A 22,107-nucleotide genomic window follows, 5' to 3' on the forward strand; every position below is an offset into this window, starting at 1 on the left:
CCTTTCATTTTCCCTGAGGAGTTACTAGTGTTGAGCAGCAGATGCTGACTTGCACACAGCTTTTCTTTTCCCCACTTTGGGGGTTTGGAGGCTCCCCTGCAGTTTCACTGAGGCTGGGCTTTTCTCCAGTTTCCTTAAGGAATACACTGCAGTTCTCGAGGAAAGAATGATGTGATGGTGTGTTTCTGGGGTGTCTAGGATGAGTGTCTGAAAGAATGATGTGATGGTGTGTTTCTGGGGTGTCTAGGATGAGTGTCTGAAAGAATGATGTGATGGTGTGTTTCTGGGGTGTCTAGGATGAGTGTCTGAAAGAATGGTGTGATGGTGTGTTTCTGGGGTGCCTAAGATGAGTGTCTGAACCCTGTCCCGGGTGGCAGTGCTGGTGTGGAGTGAGGTGGGACCTGGCTGCGCTGCCCTGCCGCATCTCTCTGTGTTCATGCGCAGCGTGGCGGCTCCGCTCTGTGCAGCACCCAAGCATGTCCCAGCCACCCCGTGCCAACCTTGCTGCCAGGGTTTTGTTGTGTGTCCCATGAGGACAGAGTTTCCCCAGATTGTCTGGGGACTGTGCTTGAGCCCGGTGATGAATTGGTACTCCACAGTCTTTGGAGGGTAAACTCGACATGCTTGGGTGTCGGCGCGCTCAAATGATGAATCTGGATTATCTTCTTTGTTTGCTAATTAACTGTGCTTCTGTGTCATTTGCAGATTGCAGGACTTGACACTCTATAATCCGGAAAGGACCATTACAGTTAAAGGCAGTATTGAAACTTGTGCCAAGGCTGAGGAAGAAATCATGAAGAAAATCAGGGAGTCCTATGAAAATGATATTGCTGCTATGAATGTGAGTTTTCTTTGGGTGTGGGTTCTTTCTGGGACTAAAACCACAGAAGGATTTTGGGTGTGAGGGACCCTTGGAGGTCGTCTGACCCAGCAGTGGGTTTGTTCATGTAGGCCACACTTCAAAATTAAGCCACGTTGCGTAGGGACTTGAGTTCTCCTTAACATTTCTGTGGATTTAAAACCAAAGTGTCTCTGGGCAGCCTGTGCCCTGTCTCACTGCTCTTATGATGATGTTTTTTCCCTAATATCACATCAGAATTTTCTGTTGCAGCCTCTCTGTTGCCTCATTTATTTGTGGGAGTGTGGGCAAGTGTTTTTGTTATTTATGTGTGCTATTTAAATGGATTAAATATTTTTCTGGTTTATTTTTGAGTGGGGGAACTGAGAACTTTATTTAGATGGAGGAAATTAATGAGCATTTAACTTTTTTCTTGTTGCAGGAACCTGAAGCAGGGTGTGTTTGTGCTGTTGTGGCTTATGTGCTCTGGCTTGCATGTTTTTTAAAGTAGTGATTCAGTCTCATCACATAAATAGCATAATAATGTGTGGAAGAAAGATCCCTCCTGTTTTTAATTATTTCATTTAAGAAGGTCTTATTAAGGTTATTTTCTTGATATAGATGATAAAGGCATTTAGCCATTTGAAGACGATTGGTTGTTATATAATGAAAACAACATACCTCATTAGTTTGCCAAAGTATTACTAATGCATATTGAGAAATGATTGAGATTTTTGATAGTTAGGAAAAGCATTGTTTGTGCATGTGTATCCAAATCTTATGGTCTAGAGTTAGAATGGAAAAATTTTTTTTTTGGTGTCTTGTGATTGATTTATGTTAATGGTCTGAGATAGTACCTCTCTTTCTAGCTGAAATATTTCTAAAGCATGTTCATGTTTTTTGAGTAATAATCTGGAAAAAGGGCTCTGACAAGTTTTGTATCAGGCCACAAATGCTTCCTACCATGTGATGATGCCACTTTTCTCAGGTGTGGTCGAGCAAGGGACATATGCAACTTTATAGTTGATCCTTTCCCAGCAATTGCTGGAGGTATCTCACCTCATCTGTTGCAAGGGAGGGAGGATGGGGTGTCATATATGTTCCCCCTGTGTAAGAAAAGCAGGGCTTTGTGCATGATCTTTGCCTGTTTTTACAGGGCTGTCTTTTTAGTATAAGAACAAAACTACTGTTCTGGTAAATTTGTTCACTCTGAAAGTAAATAGTACTATTATCTGAACATCTTGCTGTAAAATTTGAAATGTGTTTTGATGACTAAGTTTTATCAAGTGATCCCCATCTGCCTTTCCTACTACGTGTTTTTAATGTTATTGGTCTGTACGTGTGTCTGGGAAACAGGTTTGAACGAGAGTCCTTTGGGTAATGGAAATGACTTTTTTTAAAAATGACATCCCAAAAGGTTAATAGCACATGCCAGCTAGGATTTTATTAAAGTTAATAACCAGGACTCTAAATCTTAACTCTTCTGCCATTGCAGCTTCAAGCACATTTAATTCCTGGATTAAATCTGAATGCCTTGGGTCTGTTCCCACCTTCTTCTTCAGGAATACCACCTCCCGCAGTGAGTGTTGCCTCCGCTGCTGCTGCTGCTTCATATCCACCTTTTGGGGTAAGGGAAGCTCTGATTTTGGACGGTTAGTGGATGGTGATGCTCATCTCTGCAATGCTGTAATTCAAAACTAAAAAGAATGCTGCATTTTTTACCTTTTTTTCCCAGAAAATCTGGAAGGGTGTTTTGCTAGCTGTGTTCTGTCATTTTTCTAAATGTTGTCTGTCTTCCTGCTTGCACACTGAAAAGTATTTCATGTGGCTGCAGTTGGGAGCAGGCATTAATTGCTTTTGTAGTGAAATGCTTAGTGAAACTGGAAAATAGTGCTGCTTAGACAAGTGTTAGATTTTATTTTATATAGAATTTGAATTATTGCGGAACGAACTCTCACGTAAAATAGCATTTCAAAATGTCTGGAATTGGCAATTAATAACGTTGGTCTGCAATTTTATTCCTTGTGGTAAGGAAGGAAAAGAAATTATCGCTTGTCATGAAATGGGGATCTATATGTAGCTAAAATGTTTGTTTGAATGTAGCAGTTTTATAAATGCCCTGTTGAAATGCAATACTCCTAAATATATAGGATGTAAATTGCATGGATTAATCTCCAGAAAGCTGTGATTTACTTGCCACTTTGGGCTCTAAAAAAGACATGAAAAAGTTTAATAGAATCTTATTCAAATTCTGTGCTGATTAGTAAACATAAATGAGGAATTTTGCTATGGAGAAGGCGGCAATTCGTTGCACCAGAAAGCTCCAGAGTCTGTCTGGAGCTGAGATGGTGTTTCAAGAAAAGTCAATCTCATTACAAGGAGAAAGTGATGTTTTTCATCTCTTTCCTGTTTCTGGTGCTGGTGGTTGTTAGCAACTCAATGAAAGGTGGATTTTCTAAACAATTCTAACAAGTCTCTTAAGAGGTAGGTGGCAGAGCTTTACAAACTCTGCTGTGGTGATAGAGCTTTACAAACTCTGCTGTGGTGACAGAGCTTTACAAACTCTGCTGTGTTTGACTTCGTCCCCTTCTTTGCCCAACAGTGACATCTAGAGAGCTAAGCCTGAGACTCTTCATGAGCTAGAAAAGTGAAAATGCACCACAACACTAAATATCATCAAATAACTCAAGCTGTGTTGTACTAAAGGGTAGTTGTGGTCTAAATATTTTTCCCAGAGGAAGAAGCCAAGAGAGAGTCAGTGCAAGGAGCAGGAAAAATTCCTCTCTTGTAGCATTGTTTGTAAGAATGAACAACTTTGGTGTTATGAATGTATTATGAACTATATTGAGTATAATAGTGGCTTTATCAGAAAAGCGTGCTTCAGTGAAAGCTACAATAGAAATATGCTTATACTCAGTTGTTTTACTGTCAATAGCAGAGCCTCCATTTATGACAAACAAATTCTCTCCTTCACAGTCCCTCTGCACTTCAATTAGATTGGCAGACTAAACTAAACAACACAGGTTTCTGCTTCACTGTGTTACTGAAAATGCCATCTCTGGTAACAAATTGCCTCAATTTTTTTCTTAAGGGATATTAGATGTGGTTTGTTAAAAGCATATAACTTTCTTTATTGGTAATTAAAAGTGTGGCTTTTCCTGTCTTTTTACTCCAGATTTGCAGACTACTTTGCTATTCTTGAGATTCATACTGTAAGCCCACAGTTCTGTTCATCACTTGGTTTATTTTCATTTCTTTCCCACTTTCCCCCCCCATTGTGGTTCCTTTTGCTTTAAATATGCACCTAAACAGTGATGAATTTGGTGGTTACTCCTGTCTGTCCCTCTGTTGCTAGTGCACCTTTACCCCCCAAATGCACCTTTTTTGGCCTGCTAAGATCTCTGGCAGTATCCAGGTTTCTGGAAAGAGGATAATGGCAACATCTGGAAAAAAGCATCAAAAAAGAAATGCCATTGTGTAGGAACTGTGCAGCTGGAAGGACCGCTGTCCGAGCTCTCTTGCTTCTGTTTGTGCTCAGTCCTCTGAAATGGCTCTCATTCCATGCAGTCTAGATGTGTGACAAGCTAACATGCAGAAAGAAGGGATAAACTCACAGACTGGGAGGGTGAACTCCAACAGATTTTGTGGAAGTTGGGGGTGGTACTGATACAGCCCCCGAGGCAGATACTAAGGGCTTCTAAAGCAAATGTATGAACAAAGGGAATTATCTCACCTGTTTGTACTTAAATGTGTTGGTATTTGGAAAAGAGCAGGTGGTTCTGTGGGCTTCAGGTGAGTCAGCCCCTCAAATTACTTGGAGTGCTTGTTGCTCTCTGAGGAGAGAAAACAAGAAAAAGTATGAGTCTATTCCTTTAATGGATGCATTAGTTTCCATTTTGAAGACTTTTAAGTCTTGCTTGTGTATGAATTAATTTTCTGTAACTTCTGAGCTTTACTCTCCTTTAATTTTTTCCCCTAGCAGAACAGTTTTTAAGACATGGATTAAATTGGTTTTTGGGTCATTCACAAGCAGAAAGAGAAAAAAGTGTGGTTATATTTTGAAGGAGAAATTGATACAATTTGAAAGGTAACCACAGGGGGAAATCTAGAAGAACTCATGAGGGATTTAAAAACTAAAACGAAATCTGTGTATTTAAAAGAGGCTTTGGGGAAAGAAGGTCTTAGAAGAAAAATTAATGAAGAGCTCCCAGGGAGACTTTGTGTCCATTTACCTATGAGCTATTTGTTACCAAGTTCCTTATTTTGACAAAAGCATTTGGACAACCCAAGTTCCTTTACCTCCTTTTCAGTGCATGTCCTTTTATGCTTGGGAGAGGGGATTAGTGGACATTGAGGATATCCCTTTCAGGCAAGTGGAAATCCTTTCTGAACGAACTGCTGTCATCAGGGTGTAAAGAGGTGTATCCTGCTGCTGCCCTGCTTAGTTTTGTGTAGTGCAAGCTTTGCCTCCTGCTCAGGGCTGCACAGGGCTGGCTCTTCCCTGTCTCCTTGCAAGGTGTGCTCCCCAGCAGTTTCAGCTGCACCATCACAGGGGCCTCTTGGCATCCAGGTGTGTGAAGCCTGTGCTTGCAAGCCATACCGTGAGCCTTGGGACACCCCTGTGCTGGGTCTGAGGGTGGGTGGGAAGCTCTTGTTGTAATACCTTTGTATGGACCTTTTCTTCACCTCATTGTGGGGATGGACTTGGCTGGGGCTCTCCCTTGGGTCAGAAGAATTAGGTGGGTAGGTCTGGGCATTTGCAGCAGGGTTTTCATATGGAGCTGATGGTTCATATGGACTACTTTAAAGTGACAAGGTGTGGCTGTGACCTTGTGTAGGACTTGCTCCCAAAGAAACTGAAGTGTCATCTTAATTATTGAAACAAACAATTATCTGTCACATTCCTGCTGCTGCTTTTTTTAACACGGGTATAAAGAGGAAAAACCTGAATAGACTGATCTAGGATTTTGTTACAGTGCCAGGGCTTAGTAACAGTTCTGAATGCTCATACACACAGCTGGAGCCAAGTGTTCCTAAAACATTCTGTACTCAGGAGCTTGGGGCTGAGTAGTTAAATAGGTTTGGCTGTGTTAACACATGTGTGATGCTTCATCCCATCCCTCTTCATGCAAACCTTCAAGACATTTGACAAGAGCATAAACATTGTTCTCAAGCTGCTTCAGGTTCCCTCTGGTATCACAAACTTAGGAAATGGTGATGCTATCTAACACTAGTTTGCCTTTAGTTCCTTGGACTGGGTCGCATTCAGGAGAATTATTTCCATGTGAGTCAGAGACCTTATTCCATGATGGTTGACTGTGATGTACAGCATCAACACCTCAGCTATGTTAATCTAACAATATGCAGATTGTGTCTCAGTAACAATCTGGGTGCTGCTTTTACTCTTTGTCCTGGCAGTGGAGCCCCACAGGAAGGCACAAGTCGTCCTTGGTACTTGTCTGGTGGTAGATACAAACACACACACGGGCACATGGCCTTTGCACGTCTGATTGCAGTGTCTGATTGCCACAACAGTGCAGGCTAACCATCCATTTTCTTGTATTTTTACCTATTGTTAGCAGCAATTCTTGATATTGAAATTGTATAGTTCATTTGCAGACTCCAAGTTCTGTTTGCCTGTTCAAAGCACTCATTTTGTGCAGTTGCTGAAAAGGGATGCAATGGAATTGCATATTGTGTTTCAGTTCTTGAATGTTTCTCTCTCTTCTTGCAAAAATTCAAGATGTTTGGTTTTTTCCTGGACTCCTGAAATACAAACAAATCAGAACATGAGAGAATCGTTGAAATATTTTATGGTTTGAGGAAAAAGTAGGACTTAAATGTCTCCGTTTAAAGTATTAAGAGCTAAAAATTCTTTTTATTGTCAAATGGGCATGATTTTGCTCTTATGATCCTGGTGATATGATCAAGCTAATGGTCTTTTTTGACTGATCTGTGCCCTTGTGTGACCATATTAAGGACCAGTAGCCTTTCTGTGCCTGTTTGTACCTGATGTCTTGTCCAGCTGCTTTTGGACCTGGAAGAACCACCACTTTCTGTTTATCCTCAAATCTTTCTCCTTAGCTGTGCACTTAAATGCTTGTGTGTGTTGCAGCTCTGACACGATTGCAAAGAGCTTTGTTGGTCTGCCCACTGTCACTTGTAACAAATGTCATGACCTGAGCACCTTCACAAAGTGCTGGGATTTCTGTGAGGAGGAGAGTAAGGTTCTGCAAAAGGGAATATCACCCATGCTTATGTTTTCCAGAAGATATGTTGCCATCCAAAAAAATAAAAGTACTTTTAACAAGTATCCCAGCCAAACTGCTTCAGATGTAGTGTTGTACTGCTCAAAGCTGTTTTGATGGCGTTGTTGCTTCTGTCTTCTGAACTGTGGGGAGAATATGCACATACTTGTCTCTCAAGAATAGAATTTTGTTCTCATGCAACACTGAAAGTTTTAAAGTTCCAAACAAACAAGAAATCTTTATCTTAAAATCCAACTGTGCACAGTCATGCAATTAATACTCTTGGCCCACCTACTGGGGTTAAGTGGGTTGGGCCCTCCCTTTTATAATTGGAACTTTGCATGTTTAATTTTGCATCCAACTGCATTTCTTTTGCAGCCTCTGGATCTGAAATTTGGCATCCCAAGGGCATGGGGGAAGAAGGGATAACCTGTGGAGACCTCATCCTGCCCTTGAATGCCCTGAAACAGGGTAGTAGAATTAATTCTGTCTCATGGCAGGTAAACATAAAGTGAGGTGAGGAGTAGAGAGCTTTTCTCCATAAGAGAAGCTCACACCAGCTGCTCCTCTTCGTTTGTAAGGTCATGGAAGAGATACATGAACTTCTGCCCTGTGACACTTGGCTAGAGTGAAGAGATGCTCCTCCGCTTGCAGTGGGACTGCTTTCTCTGCTGGCCTTTTTGGACACCTGTTGTGGCTTCTTGAAGGTGCCTTCACCTTCAAGGCTTCTTGTTCTGCCTTCAAAAGAAAAGCACTCTTTCAAACCTTTTCTTTAGCCTCACAGTGAGCTTTCAATTTGTGATATGCATATGGGCTTCTAGGAAGAGATAGGGGGAAAACGGAAAATTTAAAAAAAAAAAGTCATTTCATAACAAAAACAAGAAATCAAACCAACTTTTTCTGATTACAAAAAAAGTCTTGTACAGTTAGGCTGATAGACTGCTTTCCTTTATTCTTTTTTGCCATCTCTTGAAGCTTTTTGTTGCAGGTGAGGAACATGCCAATGGAAAACTTTCTCCTTAGAAGATGTTGTGGTCAAGAGAAAGATTCCTTCTTTATTCTCCAGTCATTTTCCTAAATAATAATAGTAAAGAAGACATCTTCTATATTGAATAGAAGTAAGAGAAGAAATAACTGTATTGTGCTTTTGGCAGGAAAGAAAAGTAATTTAAAATGAAAAATTGCTTCATTGAGGGCCTTCATTTGATGCCCTGAGCATAGATGAGAAACACAAGGAAGAGGAAAAACTGTCCTATGTTTCCAGGTACTTTGACTCTTACTTGGTGAAGTTGGGCTCCTTTGGATGTCTGGGTTTGACAGGATTAGCTCGTGCAACTGTTCTGTCTGAACCACCCAGAGGCAGTAGTGTCTGTACATCTATAATGTGTGTAGTTGCAAGTGGCTTTGCCCTAATTTGCCCAGCCTGTTAAGCAGTAGATGACTTTTGAGAAGCTGTCCTGCAGCCAAAAGAGGATGTGGTTTTGGGGGATGAAGAAGGATTTGCCAGTGCTTTTACAAAATGATTTTACGTTGGTGAAATTAGAACCATACATGTGCAGCACATGAAATCTTGAGGAGGGCACTGTAGGACAACAGCACTGTCTGAAAAAATCTACCTGCTAATTAGACTCCTTTTGAAGATTGCAACCTCAGTGCCTTGAAATACACATTTACTGATGCTTAATTTCTTACATTCATTAATGAGGCAATTTCTGACAACTCAAAAATTTACTTCTTGGTGTGTAACACTGTGGGATTGTTTTGCCCTGTGGAGAAAATGGTTGGTCTTCCCGCTGTGTTGAAAGTCTCCTGCTTCTGCTGTGCTGTGCTGGCAGGGACACGTGTCCAGAGCAGTCAGACTATTCTGCCTCTGGAGATGGACTAACCCCTCAGTGAGGGAAGGAGAAATGCAATTGGCACCAGATCAGGTACAAAGATCTGGCGAGTCAGTGGTAGGTTTTCAAGGTGTTGAAGCCTCCAGTTATTCCAAATAGTTTCTTTTGCAGTTCTCAAGTTATCATAATGCAAATAGCATCACTAGTCATCCATGCTTTTTAAAATAAAAATGGTTTCTTCTTTGCTGAGGTTTGAATACTTGTAGAGATATTTGTAGTTTCTTGGAAAAGGAGAATTAGAATTTGTGTTGGTTCCCTGCTTTTAGATTCTTATGGGAAGATTTAATTGGCGTTCCCCTTGACCATCTCAGACTCTCAAGCCCTAAGTACCAGGCTCCAAACCTTCTGAATGTTTAACTGAATGGGAAATTTGATTCCTTAAGGTGCCAAATATTTTGTTACTTGGTGTACTGAGCTCCTTCAGGCCAGAAACAAAAGTAGGTCAAGTCCTCATTCTGTTGTATCTGGCTCCATCTCTGGTTTGTTTGTTAAACATGATGGAAAAATAAGTGATCTTTTTGTTTACACAACCTGTTTTTTTGGCAGCTGTCGTGGAATTTGAGAGCAGTGCCTTTATAAACCAGAGCTGATGAGTACCTGCATCTTCCAAAGCCATTGATTTCATAGGCAACTTCTATGGATTTTGAGTACCCATGTGATTGCCGTGTCAGAGCTATGATTTTGAAGTGGAAGTGTTTATATACGTATACTTTTTGGGGGTCATACAGTGTTGCAACACTGAATACCTATGCTTGCTGCTTGTGAATGACCAGCAAAATTCCTGCCTACATAGTTTCACAATCTGTTCCTTATGTTGATTTCTGATTTTGGCTGTCTGTTCTGAATAAAAGGTGGCAGATTGCTTTTTTTGGCATTGTGGCCAGTCAGATTTTGCAAAAACAAAAAGTTCATGCCATGTTCAGAAATATGTCAAACCAGTTCCTGCTTGTAAAATGCCTTATAACCAGCCTGCCAGATAATGTTCCTTCTCTGCTTCCATGATTTTTACTCCCTTGCTGCTAGCTAGGCTGTCATGTTGGAAAAACTTCTGCTATGTGTGGTCCTTTTAGTGACTTCTAGTAGTCCAAGAAGATTCCCAGTTCGGAGATGATCGTGATGAAAAGCACTAAATTTGAGAGCCAAGAAGTGGAATGATTAGTACTAAGTGAAGTGATCCAAGTGGCATCTCACTTAAGGTACTGACCACTGTGTAAGAACCAGAATGCAGTAGTTCCCAAAATGGGAATGTAGACAGGGTGGGTCATTCTTAGATTTTCAACCAAGAGGGGAGGACCAGCTCAGCTAGATGAACAGAGGACACTCACACAATTTCTGGGGCTGGTTGTGGGGAAAAGAGGTAGAGCTGCATGGCCTTTCCATGGGCTGTGTGTCCCAGAAAGGGTCATGCCCTTGGTTCATCTAGTGACACAAGTGTTTCCCCATGATGCAGCAGTTACACTAAAGGGGAGCACCTTGGATGAACCTGGGGCTCGTGGGAAGGTGAAACTCTGGCTGGATGGTGGCTGGGCAGTTCATGCATGGCAATATGAGCAATGCTTTAGTGTGCAGATCAAAGTCAAAAATACGCATTGCTTCTTTTAAATTGTTTTGCTACTGCTTGACTGAATTCAGCAGTGCAGAATTCTTCTGAGTGTGATCCTGGCTTTTCAGGCAGTGAATGTGGCAGAAAGCTTTAGACTCTCTCAGCATGGACCTAAATCTGTTTGAGGGAGACCTAAAAAACTTGGAGGGTGCAGGCTGCAGTTTGTTGATTTGCACTGGCAGCAGCACTTCAGCTCAGTGACCATAAAAGATGGTGCCACAAGGTATCTGCAAGGATGTTGTGAAACTGTGGATTATGTCAGACCTATCTGCTAAAACTTTGTTTTCCTTAATGAGACCCTTGTTTCCAACAAAGGCTTAAAGTTTTAGCGCTAGTACTGCAAAATGAATACTCTAGGATTTCTTTCACCATCATCTTGAGCTTATTTCTTATCATTGCATTGAATCCAACTAGAATGTCTTCAAGGATACTTGGCTTAATGTTCATTTCCCCTTGCTGCAAGTTTTTATTACTAAATAAATAAGAGCATTTAATATAGCTGTGGGCCAGGATAATTCTTCACAGTACATTGCAAAAACATGGTTTAAATTTTGGCTTTGGATCTGGTACAGTGTTTGAATAATATGATACCTCACTTCCTGACAAACTCAGGGTATTCTGAAGACTGAATGAGTTGTCTGCAAATCTGCCTTGTCTTGGTAATCATGGCTGTTGGGAAGGGGGTAAAAAGGCAAAAAAAGGAACTTTTTAATCCAGTCACTTACTGTCTGTATTCATTTACCTCTACCAAGTGGATTTGTTTACTCTGTAAAAAAAAAAAAAAAACCCAACAAAACCAGTATCTCACTAGGCTAGATGGTAGCTTCATGCAGTCTTAAAACAGTTCTTAATTTTTTCTTTCATAACTAAAAATCCTGATGCTGACTTAAAATGGGATAACATGACTTTGTGACTTAAATGTCTTGTGCTAAGGTAATTAATTTGCTACACAAAACATAACAAGCTTAGAAACCAGGAAAGATCTGATTCTTCTCCTATTTATGTCTGGCTTAAAAGCCTATTTACTTCAGTGGCTACAATATTTTTAAAGATTTACAGCGTTATCCCAAATGTTGCCAAGGATTTACCAACCACATGCATTTGATGGAGCAAGGAGTCTATGGAGACACTTACGCACACAACTGGAAAAAATTTTGTACTGTTGGCAGGCTTGCAGAAAAAGACTGAGATTAATGCTCAAATTAACTTGAGGGACATAAATAACAAACATACCCCCTTATGAGGCCTGACTCATGCTGACTGAGGGAGCTGGTCTGACCTAGCAGCATCATCAGCCAAAATCAAGAGAGGAGGGGTCGTCTTGGGGAAGAACTGAGGAGGCAAACCTCTGCTGGCTTTTCTGTGTATTATTTGTTGTTCTGTGTTGTTCTTTGTTTTGTTTTTCAAATGCCATTTTTCAAATAGGATGTCCATTCCCCCAGCTGTAGCGGCTTGGGACCTGCTTTTTTACCTACCACCCTCTACTCTGAAGGGTCACCGCTTACTTTTTCTGAGTATTCATTCTTGCCTGGCTGTGCTATGGCTCTGTTGCCCAAGTGTGAGATGAGGAGCAATGCTTTTCCTCCTGACAATCTAACAGGTAAGGGAAAAGCTCTCCTCCCTGTGGCTTTCTGCAGTTTGTAGGATTGATGTAGCAGGAGTTGGCAGAGAAAAGTTATAACAACCTTATCCTAAGGGCAGATGGTCTCTACAAATCTTTCTAACCCTGCAGACAAGAATTGCAGAAAGAGGAGTGAATCTGCAGATTTTCTTGGCTGGGACTCCTCAGCTTCTAGCTCTGGTGTGGAGCAGTAGCCCTCATGCTGAAGGACTAGTGGCAATATCCCAAGGAGAGGAAGAACCTCACTGCTGTTGAAACTCTGGAAACCAGGAAATGATGGCTGTGCTAAGCCAGTTTCCTAAGAGTTAATGTGGTAGGGTTGGCAGCAGAAGAAAAAATCTCCTGTAGGGCTGCAAGGTCTGGCTGGAGTGAAGGGGATAATCCTGATGCTACATGCAGTGCAGAGGCTCCAGGTGAGCCCAGTGTAATGGGGAAGCAACCAGGGGTTACAGGATTTACCAACAGATCAGTTTGTTTTGGATGGTGATGGTGGGAATTTAAAAGAGAAATATTAAAAAAAGAAAATAAATAGTTGGTGTAGGCTAGGGACAGATGGCTGGAGCTCAGAGACTTGCAGGAGGTATGGAGGGAGGTGTATCCAAGCTGCTCCAGGAAAGAGTTGTGTTAGTGTAAAAAGTCAGAGCTAATAGTGTGCTGCAGCAGTTGCTTAGTGTCATCCAGTGGGGTAGATTAATTTCCATCTCTGTGTTAGATCACCATTTTCAATCATGATTTAAATGAGCAAGCAGGAAATCTGATTTAAGTTGACTTACCAAATTTTATATGTGTACTTTAGTTACCTTTCTGAAAGCCTTAGAGTAGTCTGTACATTTGCTTACACTGAATATATCTTCCTATTTATACAAGTATGCAATTTGCCATTTGCTTTGGGTAACCTATATTTTCCGTTTTCTGTTTAAAAATGATGAATGGTGCTTTTCTTATTTGGTTGATTAATTTTAACTTCTGATTTTCATCAGGCAACATTTTGGATGGAAATTGGAATCCAATTAATGAACAAAACCAGCATTTAAAATTGTTTTCATTAGTTCATTGTGCTGGATATAGACAAAAATTCCTTATCAACCCTGTTTTGTGACTAAAGCAGACTGATTTTTGCAGAAACAAAGCAAGTATTTTTGCTATTTATGAACTGAACTAATTGTTTCTGGTCACCATGATTTTGAAGAATCTATTTCTTATATCTAAGAATCTGGGTTTCTGGAGCTCTTCTCTTAAAACACAAAACCCCTGGGAAAAAAAAGCACAGAACCCCAAAACAACCTAGATTCTCCACTGAAGTGGATATCTCAGTGATCTGTGTGTCACAGCTACACAAGACAAACTTCTCTTATTTGGGTGGACTAGCCTTGAGCCCATACTGCAAATATTGCTGAGGCAGAAGAGGTGGTGTGTGCATCACAGATACTGCAGATGGCTACTTGCAAATTAGGGTGGATGTATGGACCATAAATCTTGGTGAACCTAGGTTGCTACTCTATAAGATTTTCTTTCTGCATTCCTGTCAGTTCCCAGGGCTGGGCTGACTTTGAATAAAATATTTTCTTATGTAGGGGGAAAAAAAATAAACTGAATGGGGAAGAAGAGAAAGATGTCCAGGAGACCTTACTCTTGTCAAAAAATATATACACTTACATATTTTGGCTTTTAAATTGTAAGTATATATTTAAGCAGACTTTGCTATAAGGGAGCGAACACTGAAGCTCAGATTTCACAGAGTGGGAAATCAGTTCCCTAAATTTAGTGCTTCTAACATATGTTTAAGGTCTAGGAATCTATTTCTGATATAACTCGTGTTAGGAGTTCCTGGAAAGCTCTATGACTTATGTGGCATGGCATGGGTAAGATTAAATTATAGCTGATTTTCTTCCATCCTGAGATCCCCAGAAGCATCTGTAAGATTGATGGGTGGTGCAGTCATTGCATTATGTTTTGATGTGTTTCTTTTGCAGGCTAGGTTTCCAGTAAATACAAAAGGATTAAAAAATTATTGTGGGCAAGGAGATGGACAGATAGCAATTTGAACCTGGGGTTGTGATACTCTCAAAAGCCTTAGTTAGACTTGATTTCTGCCAGAAGAAAAAAAGAGGAGTATGGGTTTTGAGTGGTTAAAAATCAGTGTGTATAACATAATTTCTCTAAATCTTGTGTGATGTTATACTGGAGATGATTTTGGTTATATGTATCTGCCAATGTGGTACTCCAGACAAGAATTAAAAAAATTCCAATGTATGAACAGCTGAATATTGACAGATTCTCCACTATTCCTTAGACATGTATTACTATTACACCAAAATGCAAGTTTAGCATTAAAGAACCTAGTAACTCACATAAAAAGGACTTTTAAAAAGTCCTTTAGGAAAAAATGAGTTGAAATGTATCAAAAAGTCAAAACTATGAGGAAGGATGGGAGGAAGGTGCTACTGTGAGATGATTGTATAGTTAGAAAGATACATGTACACCTTGTGTCTTCTGTTGCCTCTGCTGCTCAAGTTTTGTGTTTGAGGGTGAGGCAACAAAAAGGAATTTCAGTGGTGGATTGAATCCAGCCAGGAAAGTGGCTTGAAATCAAGCTTTGGGAAGGAGAGGGGAAAACTGCTCAGCAGGCAGATGGGCAACAGAGGGAAGGCAGGAAATATATGCAAACAAAAATAATGAAGTTTGATTTGTTTCTATGGTACAGAAATGTGTCTGGAGGTGGGTTTAGGTAGAAGCTGTGTAAATTCTTGAAAACCAAGTCAAATTACACATTTGATTTGCAGCAGTGTTGTAGTAATTAGTTAGAAGAGGCTGGCTGGAGAAGCATGTAAAAAGAACAGTGGATTTTTGCAGGAGCTGGAGCACATGTGGACAATTGAATGTAGGGGTCAGGAAAAGGAGCAAGCAAGGGGGTGGATAAACTGTCAGGATTGGAATGAGGGGTTGCCTCTACACCCAGTGCAATGGGTCCTTGCAACAAAACTGGAAAAACCCAAATGCTTCATGAACTCGAAACCATTTAGAAACAGTTCTTTGAAGTGCCAAGATCAAGTGAGTACCTACAGTAGCATTTCCAAATTGCTGGAAATCTTGCTGGATTCACAGTGAGCATGTAAAAGGACTTACTATGACAACACTCAGGATGTTTGTAACAATAGGAGGAGAATATGAGTGATCTTCTGGGAACTGGTTTAACGTATATACTGAAGTGCCTGTGTCTTTCATTACAAATATGTCGTTTTAGGGTGTAGTTTTGAGATCATTTTCAACTGACCTGTAGGCAGATTAAAAGGGGTGCTCCCACCTTTTCCCATTCTCAAATTGTTGTTACTTCCTCCCTTGATCACAGGCTGCCACTTGTGTGTTGCTCGGCTTATTTGGGTCAGGGACTTACTGCCTGCCTTAAAAATCAGCTGGATCTGCAAACCTGCTGGCCTCAAAGCATACAAGGCAGTGGGGAGGCTGGAGTGGAGGGCTGCATCCATGTGGATTCAAACCAGCATGAAATGCCTCTGAATCCTAATGCCTTGTATGTGTGAAAACACAGGGTAAACTGTGCAACTGTTCCAATTGCCTAAAGTGTTTCTGCTCCCAATATCCTATTTTGGGGTTTCTTCACCTGGTCCGTGGAGCTGTGCCTGGAATTTGTATTCCCTGAGGTTACAGTTGACTTGCGTTTACTGAAAATGAAGTGGTAAAACTTGGAAAGGAGCATTTTGTTCAGATTTGTTTATGGTTAATGCAGTGGGACTTCACCTTGAAAGACTTAACCTTGAAAGGAGTTACTGAAATTTAAAAATAAGCTGGGGGTGTTGTTTTTAGGATTGCATCTGCTTTTTGCTTTGTGCTGCATATAGCAGTGTGGGGGTTTTCCTGAAAATATCATGGAAAAAGCTGTTTAGGTGAGCTTCTCTGTGTGCCTGTATCCCTATCAAAATACACAGCTGAGCAAAGCTCAATGAGCTTGGTTGGTCTCAAGTGCCCTGCTTGCTGGTGCTCGGCCCTGGTCTGCATGGTGGGTGCTGAGAAAGCAAGGACCAGGATGTCCATTGTCTCAAAATACCTCCATAGGAAAAGGGCTTGTTGGCTTGTCTTGTTGAGGATGAGCAAAACCAATTTCAAAAATACATGAGAGGGGTACACAGAGGAAGAAAAACTTTAGAAGGAGAGGTGTATAGCGTCTTAAATACCTTCTAGTTCAAAGAGAGGCTTGTGTGAAATGCTTTTTAGGTGTAACCCTGATGGAAGTGCATGGATCAGTGGTCCAGTAGTGTGGTGTGTACTTGATAGAGCTCCCTTCCTCTGAGACAGGCTCTTCTGGGGCTGCTAACATAGCTGTGACTTACTGTGGCAGATGCAGCCCTGCAGTTTGATCATTGCTGCGCAGCACGTAGAGGGGATCTCGAGCATTATGTCATGCTCTCCAGCTGGGGTGTCTGCTTGAAAGCAACAGGAAGATGCAGTGATGCCTGATATCCAGTGGGTGCAATGCTGGGGTCCTCTCACTTTTCAGAAACATGGTGTTTAATTTACTAGCTTGTGTGAGGAATGCTGCCGGGGCTCCAACTGTTGCATAATGTTACACAGGAGGAATCACTGGCAGATTTCAAGCTGGCAATCATTCCAGATCACTCCCACACAAAGGAAATTGTAGCATATATGTAACTCTGAGGCTTTTGTACTGCTCTCAGCACAATCTAAAATTAAAAATATAACTGGGAAACTAGAAAGAGTTTGCCTGCTCAGGCTGTAGCAGCCTCTTTCTGCTTGTAGTAGCCTCATCTGCAGGGTCTTGCATGTGGAAGAGAATCCAGACAGCTACAGGTAAGAGTGAAAGTCTCACAAAGAAGCAGCTCCTCAATTGTTTTAAAAGATCTATGCATTAAAATTGTGAGTATTTTATACAAGATGAAAGAATCCTCTTTTGGCTCAAACTGGTTTTCTTGTTTGTGGATTTTGTGATTCCCAAAAAAAGCCAGACCCTTAATACTCAGACATCACAGGGGGAAATCTTATTTCCCCCTCATTTCCATGCATGCCTGTTCTGTACCCATTTTCCTGTCAGTCTGATTCATAATGTTCAAAAACATTCACTGCATTTTTCCTTCTTCCCCACAGCAACAGCCCGAGTCTGAAACTGTTCATCTGTTCATCCCAGCCTTGGCAGTTGGAGCTATTATTGGCAAGCAGGGACAGCACATCAAACAACTTTCTCGTTTTGCAGGCGCATCTATTAAGGTATTATTACACCAACTATAACTTTCTGCCTATTCTACGTGACACTTTCAGCAAGTTTGCACAAGCTGTGCTTTCCTGAACATCCTCCCCCACTCCATGCTTAGAATATGATGTGATAAATAGTACATTTGTTTATAAATCATCTTTTAATCTTCCCTGAGACAAGATAATTAGAAGCATGTTTTCAGACGTCTCCTGAGGTGTGAAATATAAGCTGCAAAGAAAACTACTTTGGTGGTCTTAGAAACAGACTTGTACCTTAATGATGCAGCACTTAAAGGCTTTCTCCTTGCTTTAGGTAAAGTGAAAATTGGTGGGGTGGATTCCCCTTCTAAACACAGCAGCCCAGCTGAAGTCCCTGCTCTCGTGGCTGCCCTTGGTCTGTGCCAGATGGATTGGTCTGGGCTGTCAAGCTCAAATGGCTCCATGCTGAATTGCTGGTGTTGTAACTTCACCCACGTGCTGCCCCAAGCTCCTGGGGCCAGTCATCTCTCAAACAGCACACTTACCTTCTTGTTATCAGGTTTAACATCCAGCTGTTTGTGTATTGACCACGTCAGTGTAGCTGAGGCTGACCTTTGCAGAGGCTGACCTCCAACAGAAGCTTGAGTTTTAGTCAATTTTATGAAATCTTTCTTGGCTGTCTACAGGGATCAGTACCAGCTGCAGTTGTAGGAAGGCCCTGGCTTTTGGCCACTAATGCCCTTGTAACCACAAGTATCTTCTCTAAATGCTTGAGAAGATTTTTCTTACTAATAATATTTTCTGCTGTTTTATGCTGTAAAGATAATGTTTTGGCCTTAATTTAAAAAAGTCTTAGAGAACAGTGCATTTAAAGTACAGTGCATTTAAAGTACAGCGTGTAGCTTTAGTATGCTTTAGATGGACATTTTACTGCACAGATAAAACAAATGTTTTCTTCTCAGCTCCTTTATTTTTGTTTCAGAGGAGTGATGTGTTTAATGAGTGCTATGGCAGGGATCTGCCAAAAGTCTGGAGCACAGGGCAGGAGCTGAGTTGAATTTGGTGAAGCTAAGCTTGGCTTGGAAGGTGTTCATCTAAGTATACAGAGCAAAATAATTGGGGAACCTTGATGAATGAGTCTTGTGTGTGGTTTGCCTAGTGCTGATCTATTTACTGGCCAGTCAACCAATGACACACTGCCCAACTCCATCCTTTTTTGAGCAGAATGTTAAATAGTTATGCTACCCAGATAGTTTACATTAATTGAGCACTAATAACCATATTTTTGGGGGAAAAATGAAACAGGAGAAAGTGAGAGGTGTCACTATTTCTTTATCAAATCTGTCTTGCATGGGGCTGTGATGCATCATGTGTATTTCCTCTTCCCCTCTCCATTCCTGCAGCTTGTATCTAAAGTTTAAGCAGTGTATGGAAGGTACTGCTAGGTGGAGAGAGAAATGTGAAACAACCTGGACCTCCAAGAACCCGTCCAAACTAGTTCTTCAGTTGGTCCTTGGAAGAGAGTTTAGTGGAAAGGGAGTTTCCAGTATTTCTCATGCATCTGGCTAACAGTGGCCTCAGGCTTCCTCTACTGGCTGGCACCCCTCTAACCCATGCATTTAACATTTCTGTCTTAATTTAAATTCAGATAAAAGTTTTCTCAAGCTCTGGTCTTTTGTTCCTTCAGTAAGAATAAAGTTAAGACGCTTTTTTGGGAAAACATGATTAAATCTTAGCAAAAGTACACAGATTCAGGGTGTGCTTGCAAAATTGGGATGTTGCATGTGTACTTATCCATTAAAATAATGTAACTTAACCTGTAATCTGGCAGAACAATGTGGAGCATCAGGCTTGCTTCTGTGTGAAAGTATTAAATTTGGCAACTGGTAAATTATTCAAAACTTCTAAAATTCCCTCATGTTGAAATGGTACCACTTCAACTTGCCCTCTGTCATAGCTTTGGAACAAAATAATAAATTGTGAATCAAGGAGTCTGCGCTTTTAGCTAAGATTTGGAGGAAGTGTTGCCTGAGTAACTTCTAACTTGCCAAACAGCAGTAACCATACTTTGTGGAGGAAGTAAGTCTGTGCATAATGCTTGTTTTGAGTTGTGCTGTAGCTTGGTACAGCTGAAAGTGTTTTACATCCTCCTGCATCTCTTCTGTGCTCATGCTGAGCTTTGTGGAACTCATAACCCGTGATGTAAGACCTAACTGCAGATGCTCTGGGGTTCTGTACAAGGCTGCAGTGCTCAGGCTGTCACCTCAGAGGTGAACATGGCTCTTGCTGAGCTCAGGTTGTGTCCCAGTGCTGCTTGGCCATGCAGGCTCAGTGTGGGACTGCAGCAGACTCAAATATTCAGCATAAGAGCCAAGCAGAGATTGGAGTTGTCTGTTGCCCACCCTGTGCTGCTGGGACCTGTTGTGAACAATTGTCATCTCATTGGTTATAAATTCCTTGCAGAGCAGCCCTTCCTGATGAAAGCTGGGTTTGGGTGTAGAAAGTTGTCATTTTGTGGCTTGGCATATTAAAGATTGTTTTCTGGTTGGGAATGTAAAGTTGTTTAATCTCAGAAGTTAAATTCACCGCTTGTATACTATTTGTATGTATGTAACTACTTTTTCCAAGGGCAGACAGACAAAATTAACATGGAATTCTCTTAGGTTACTCCTTCAGACATTGAAATGTTAGTTGGTATTTGTTTCTTTTGCAGCTCTCAGCCATGTTTTCCCCCAGCTTCTGAGAACAGAATATTCTAGGATAAAATCAAAGCGAGATATGTCCCAGAACATTTAGACACACATAGGATGTAATGAAGGCTTGATGGAAAATATTTTTCCTAAAATTTTAATGAAGGTGCTGGTGTTTGCTAAGAAAACTAGAGGTGACTGAGAGACAAACCTGTCCACTTTACACAAATGACAGTTGTCAGGCTGAGCTCTGCTCAGTCAGCTGCCTCTAAATGTGCCCTGAAATTTTGCCCCACTAAAATACTTTTTCCAAAGAATGAATGGATTTAGTCTGTGCTTGTTCTTACAACGTCATGTCATATAAATGTACTGCTGTAAAATTAATGTGTATTTTTAGATCTATCCAATTGGAATTCATAAATAATGAAAAATAGATATGCAAACCAGATAACTAGTATGTAATGCCTTCTCCATCTTAGGGTACAATATGAATAATGTTATAAACTTTCCTTAGCAAAATTCTTTAGTGAAAATGATGCCTGGTGACTGGTAATTTGTCTGAAATAAACTACAGATGTTAAATATGAATAACATCCCTATGCCAACAGCTGAGATGAAATTCTGTAGTGTTTAATATATTGCTCATTCAACAGCAGCTATGTAATACTAGATGCAACAATGGAAATGTCAGTTGTGATAAACAAAAGATTCATTCGGAATGTCAGAGGCTAGCTTGAATTATTCAATGCCACTGGAGTCTGAGAAAAACACCCACAGAAATCTTACTGTTGTGGTGACATGAACTGCTAAAGACCCTACAGGCATCTCTGTCTCAGCTCTGGTGGAGCTTAATTTTTATTTGGGTCACACATTGTCCGGTATAGAGGAATGTTTTGGATCTGATTAGTTACAACAGTAAAGTGATCTTCTGTTCTCAGGGGAATGGATGAGAGCTTTTGCTAATGAGCAAAACTTGTTAGAAAGACTATTCAAGCTAGTGGGTAGGGATGAGAATCTCAGTTTATTAACCAGATTTGTCTTTTTGAAGGCTACATGTCTTACATCACTCATAGCCACATGAAAACGCCGTGTGGGATTCTGCCATGTGTGGATGAGTAGCTGTGTCTTTAATTTTCAGAAGTAAATTTGCTCATGGTGGTTTAGCCAGTTTCTCCTTATTTCATTACAGCTAATTAATGCACTTTAAAGAGAACAAACCCGTCATGACTGAAGTGTGATGCTGCTGCTGTAACGAATAATTTTTCACTCCTGAACAGAATGTGAGACTGAAATGGGGAGGAGGTGGCTTTAAACTATTCCTTCAAAAGACAGCTACCAATAGCTATGTTTATCCATTCCAGATTGCCCCTGCTGAAGGACCAGATGCCAAGCTGAGAATGGTTATCATCACTGGACCTCCAGAAGCTCAGTTCAAGGTACAACATATAAAAACTTGTCAGTATGTAGTGGCCTTTGGATCCTATGGGACAATATTGAAAACCAAACTCTTGGTTCCAAGCACACTTTATTCAGAATTTTAGTAAATACTTCAGTTTTGCTTTTATTCTCCTGAAAGGTCTCATAGGAATATGAGTAATACAATACTATTAGAGGCCACATTCTGGTCATCTGAAAACTAATGTGTGTTTCATGTAAGTAAGAATCAAGTCTAGCATAAAAATATGGCCATATTACATTCCTAAATGTCTCTTCTATCTGCAAGCACCTTCGAGTTGAGTCTTTTAATCTGTCTTGGTATGGGCAACAGTTTTGTGTGCTTAATTGAAATAACAAAGCTGACAAGATGAAATTGAGTCTTCCCAGGTTGCTGTTTTGTGCCAAATGGAAAATGCTTTTTGGGTAGCTCTACAGATAAACCCAGGATTTCTAATTGTATTTCCACTGCAACTACAAGATGATACTCAACCTGATTATCCCATCTGTGTTCAAATTAAGTTCCAGAGTGGCCTTCTGCCTTAAAATGTCAAGGGATAAATCTAGTTACCCCAA

The 22,107-nt window shown here is 40.8% G+C and overlaps 1 protein-coding gene across 4 annotated transcripts in view; it reads left to right on the forward strand.

Moving 5' to 3' along the window:
* IGF2BP3 (insulin like growth factor 2 mRNA binding protein 3) overlaps positions 1 to 22,107 on the forward strand; it is a gene marked incomplete at its 5' end in the record, with an annotated part of 111,586 nt that overhangs the window by 82,176 nt on the left and 7,303 nt on the right. For 2 of the 4 annotated variants that reach the window (XM_084212776.1, XM_084212779.1), the window contains 4 exons: positions 706 to 841; positions 2,334 to 2,465; positions 17,324 to 17,443; positions 21,459 to 21,533. In XM_084212776.1, coding sequence (XP_084068902.1) covers positions 706 to 841; positions 2,334 to 2,465; positions 17,324 to 17,443; positions 21,459 to 21,533 — 463 coding nt within the window. The remainder of the gene's footprint in view (positions 1 to 705; positions 842 to 2,333; positions 2,466 to 17,323; positions 17,444 to 21,458; positions 21,534 to 22,107) is intronic. The other 2 variants (XM_084212777.1, XM_084212778.1) reach the window with 2 other exon arrangements.

Source organism: Fringilla coelebs (genome assembly GCF_963513975.1).
Source record: "Fringilla coelebs genome assembly, chromosome: 1".
NCBI classification, from domain to species: domain Eukaryota; kingdom Metazoa; phylum Chordata; class Aves; order Passeriformes; family Fringillidae; genus Fringilla; species Fringilla coelebs.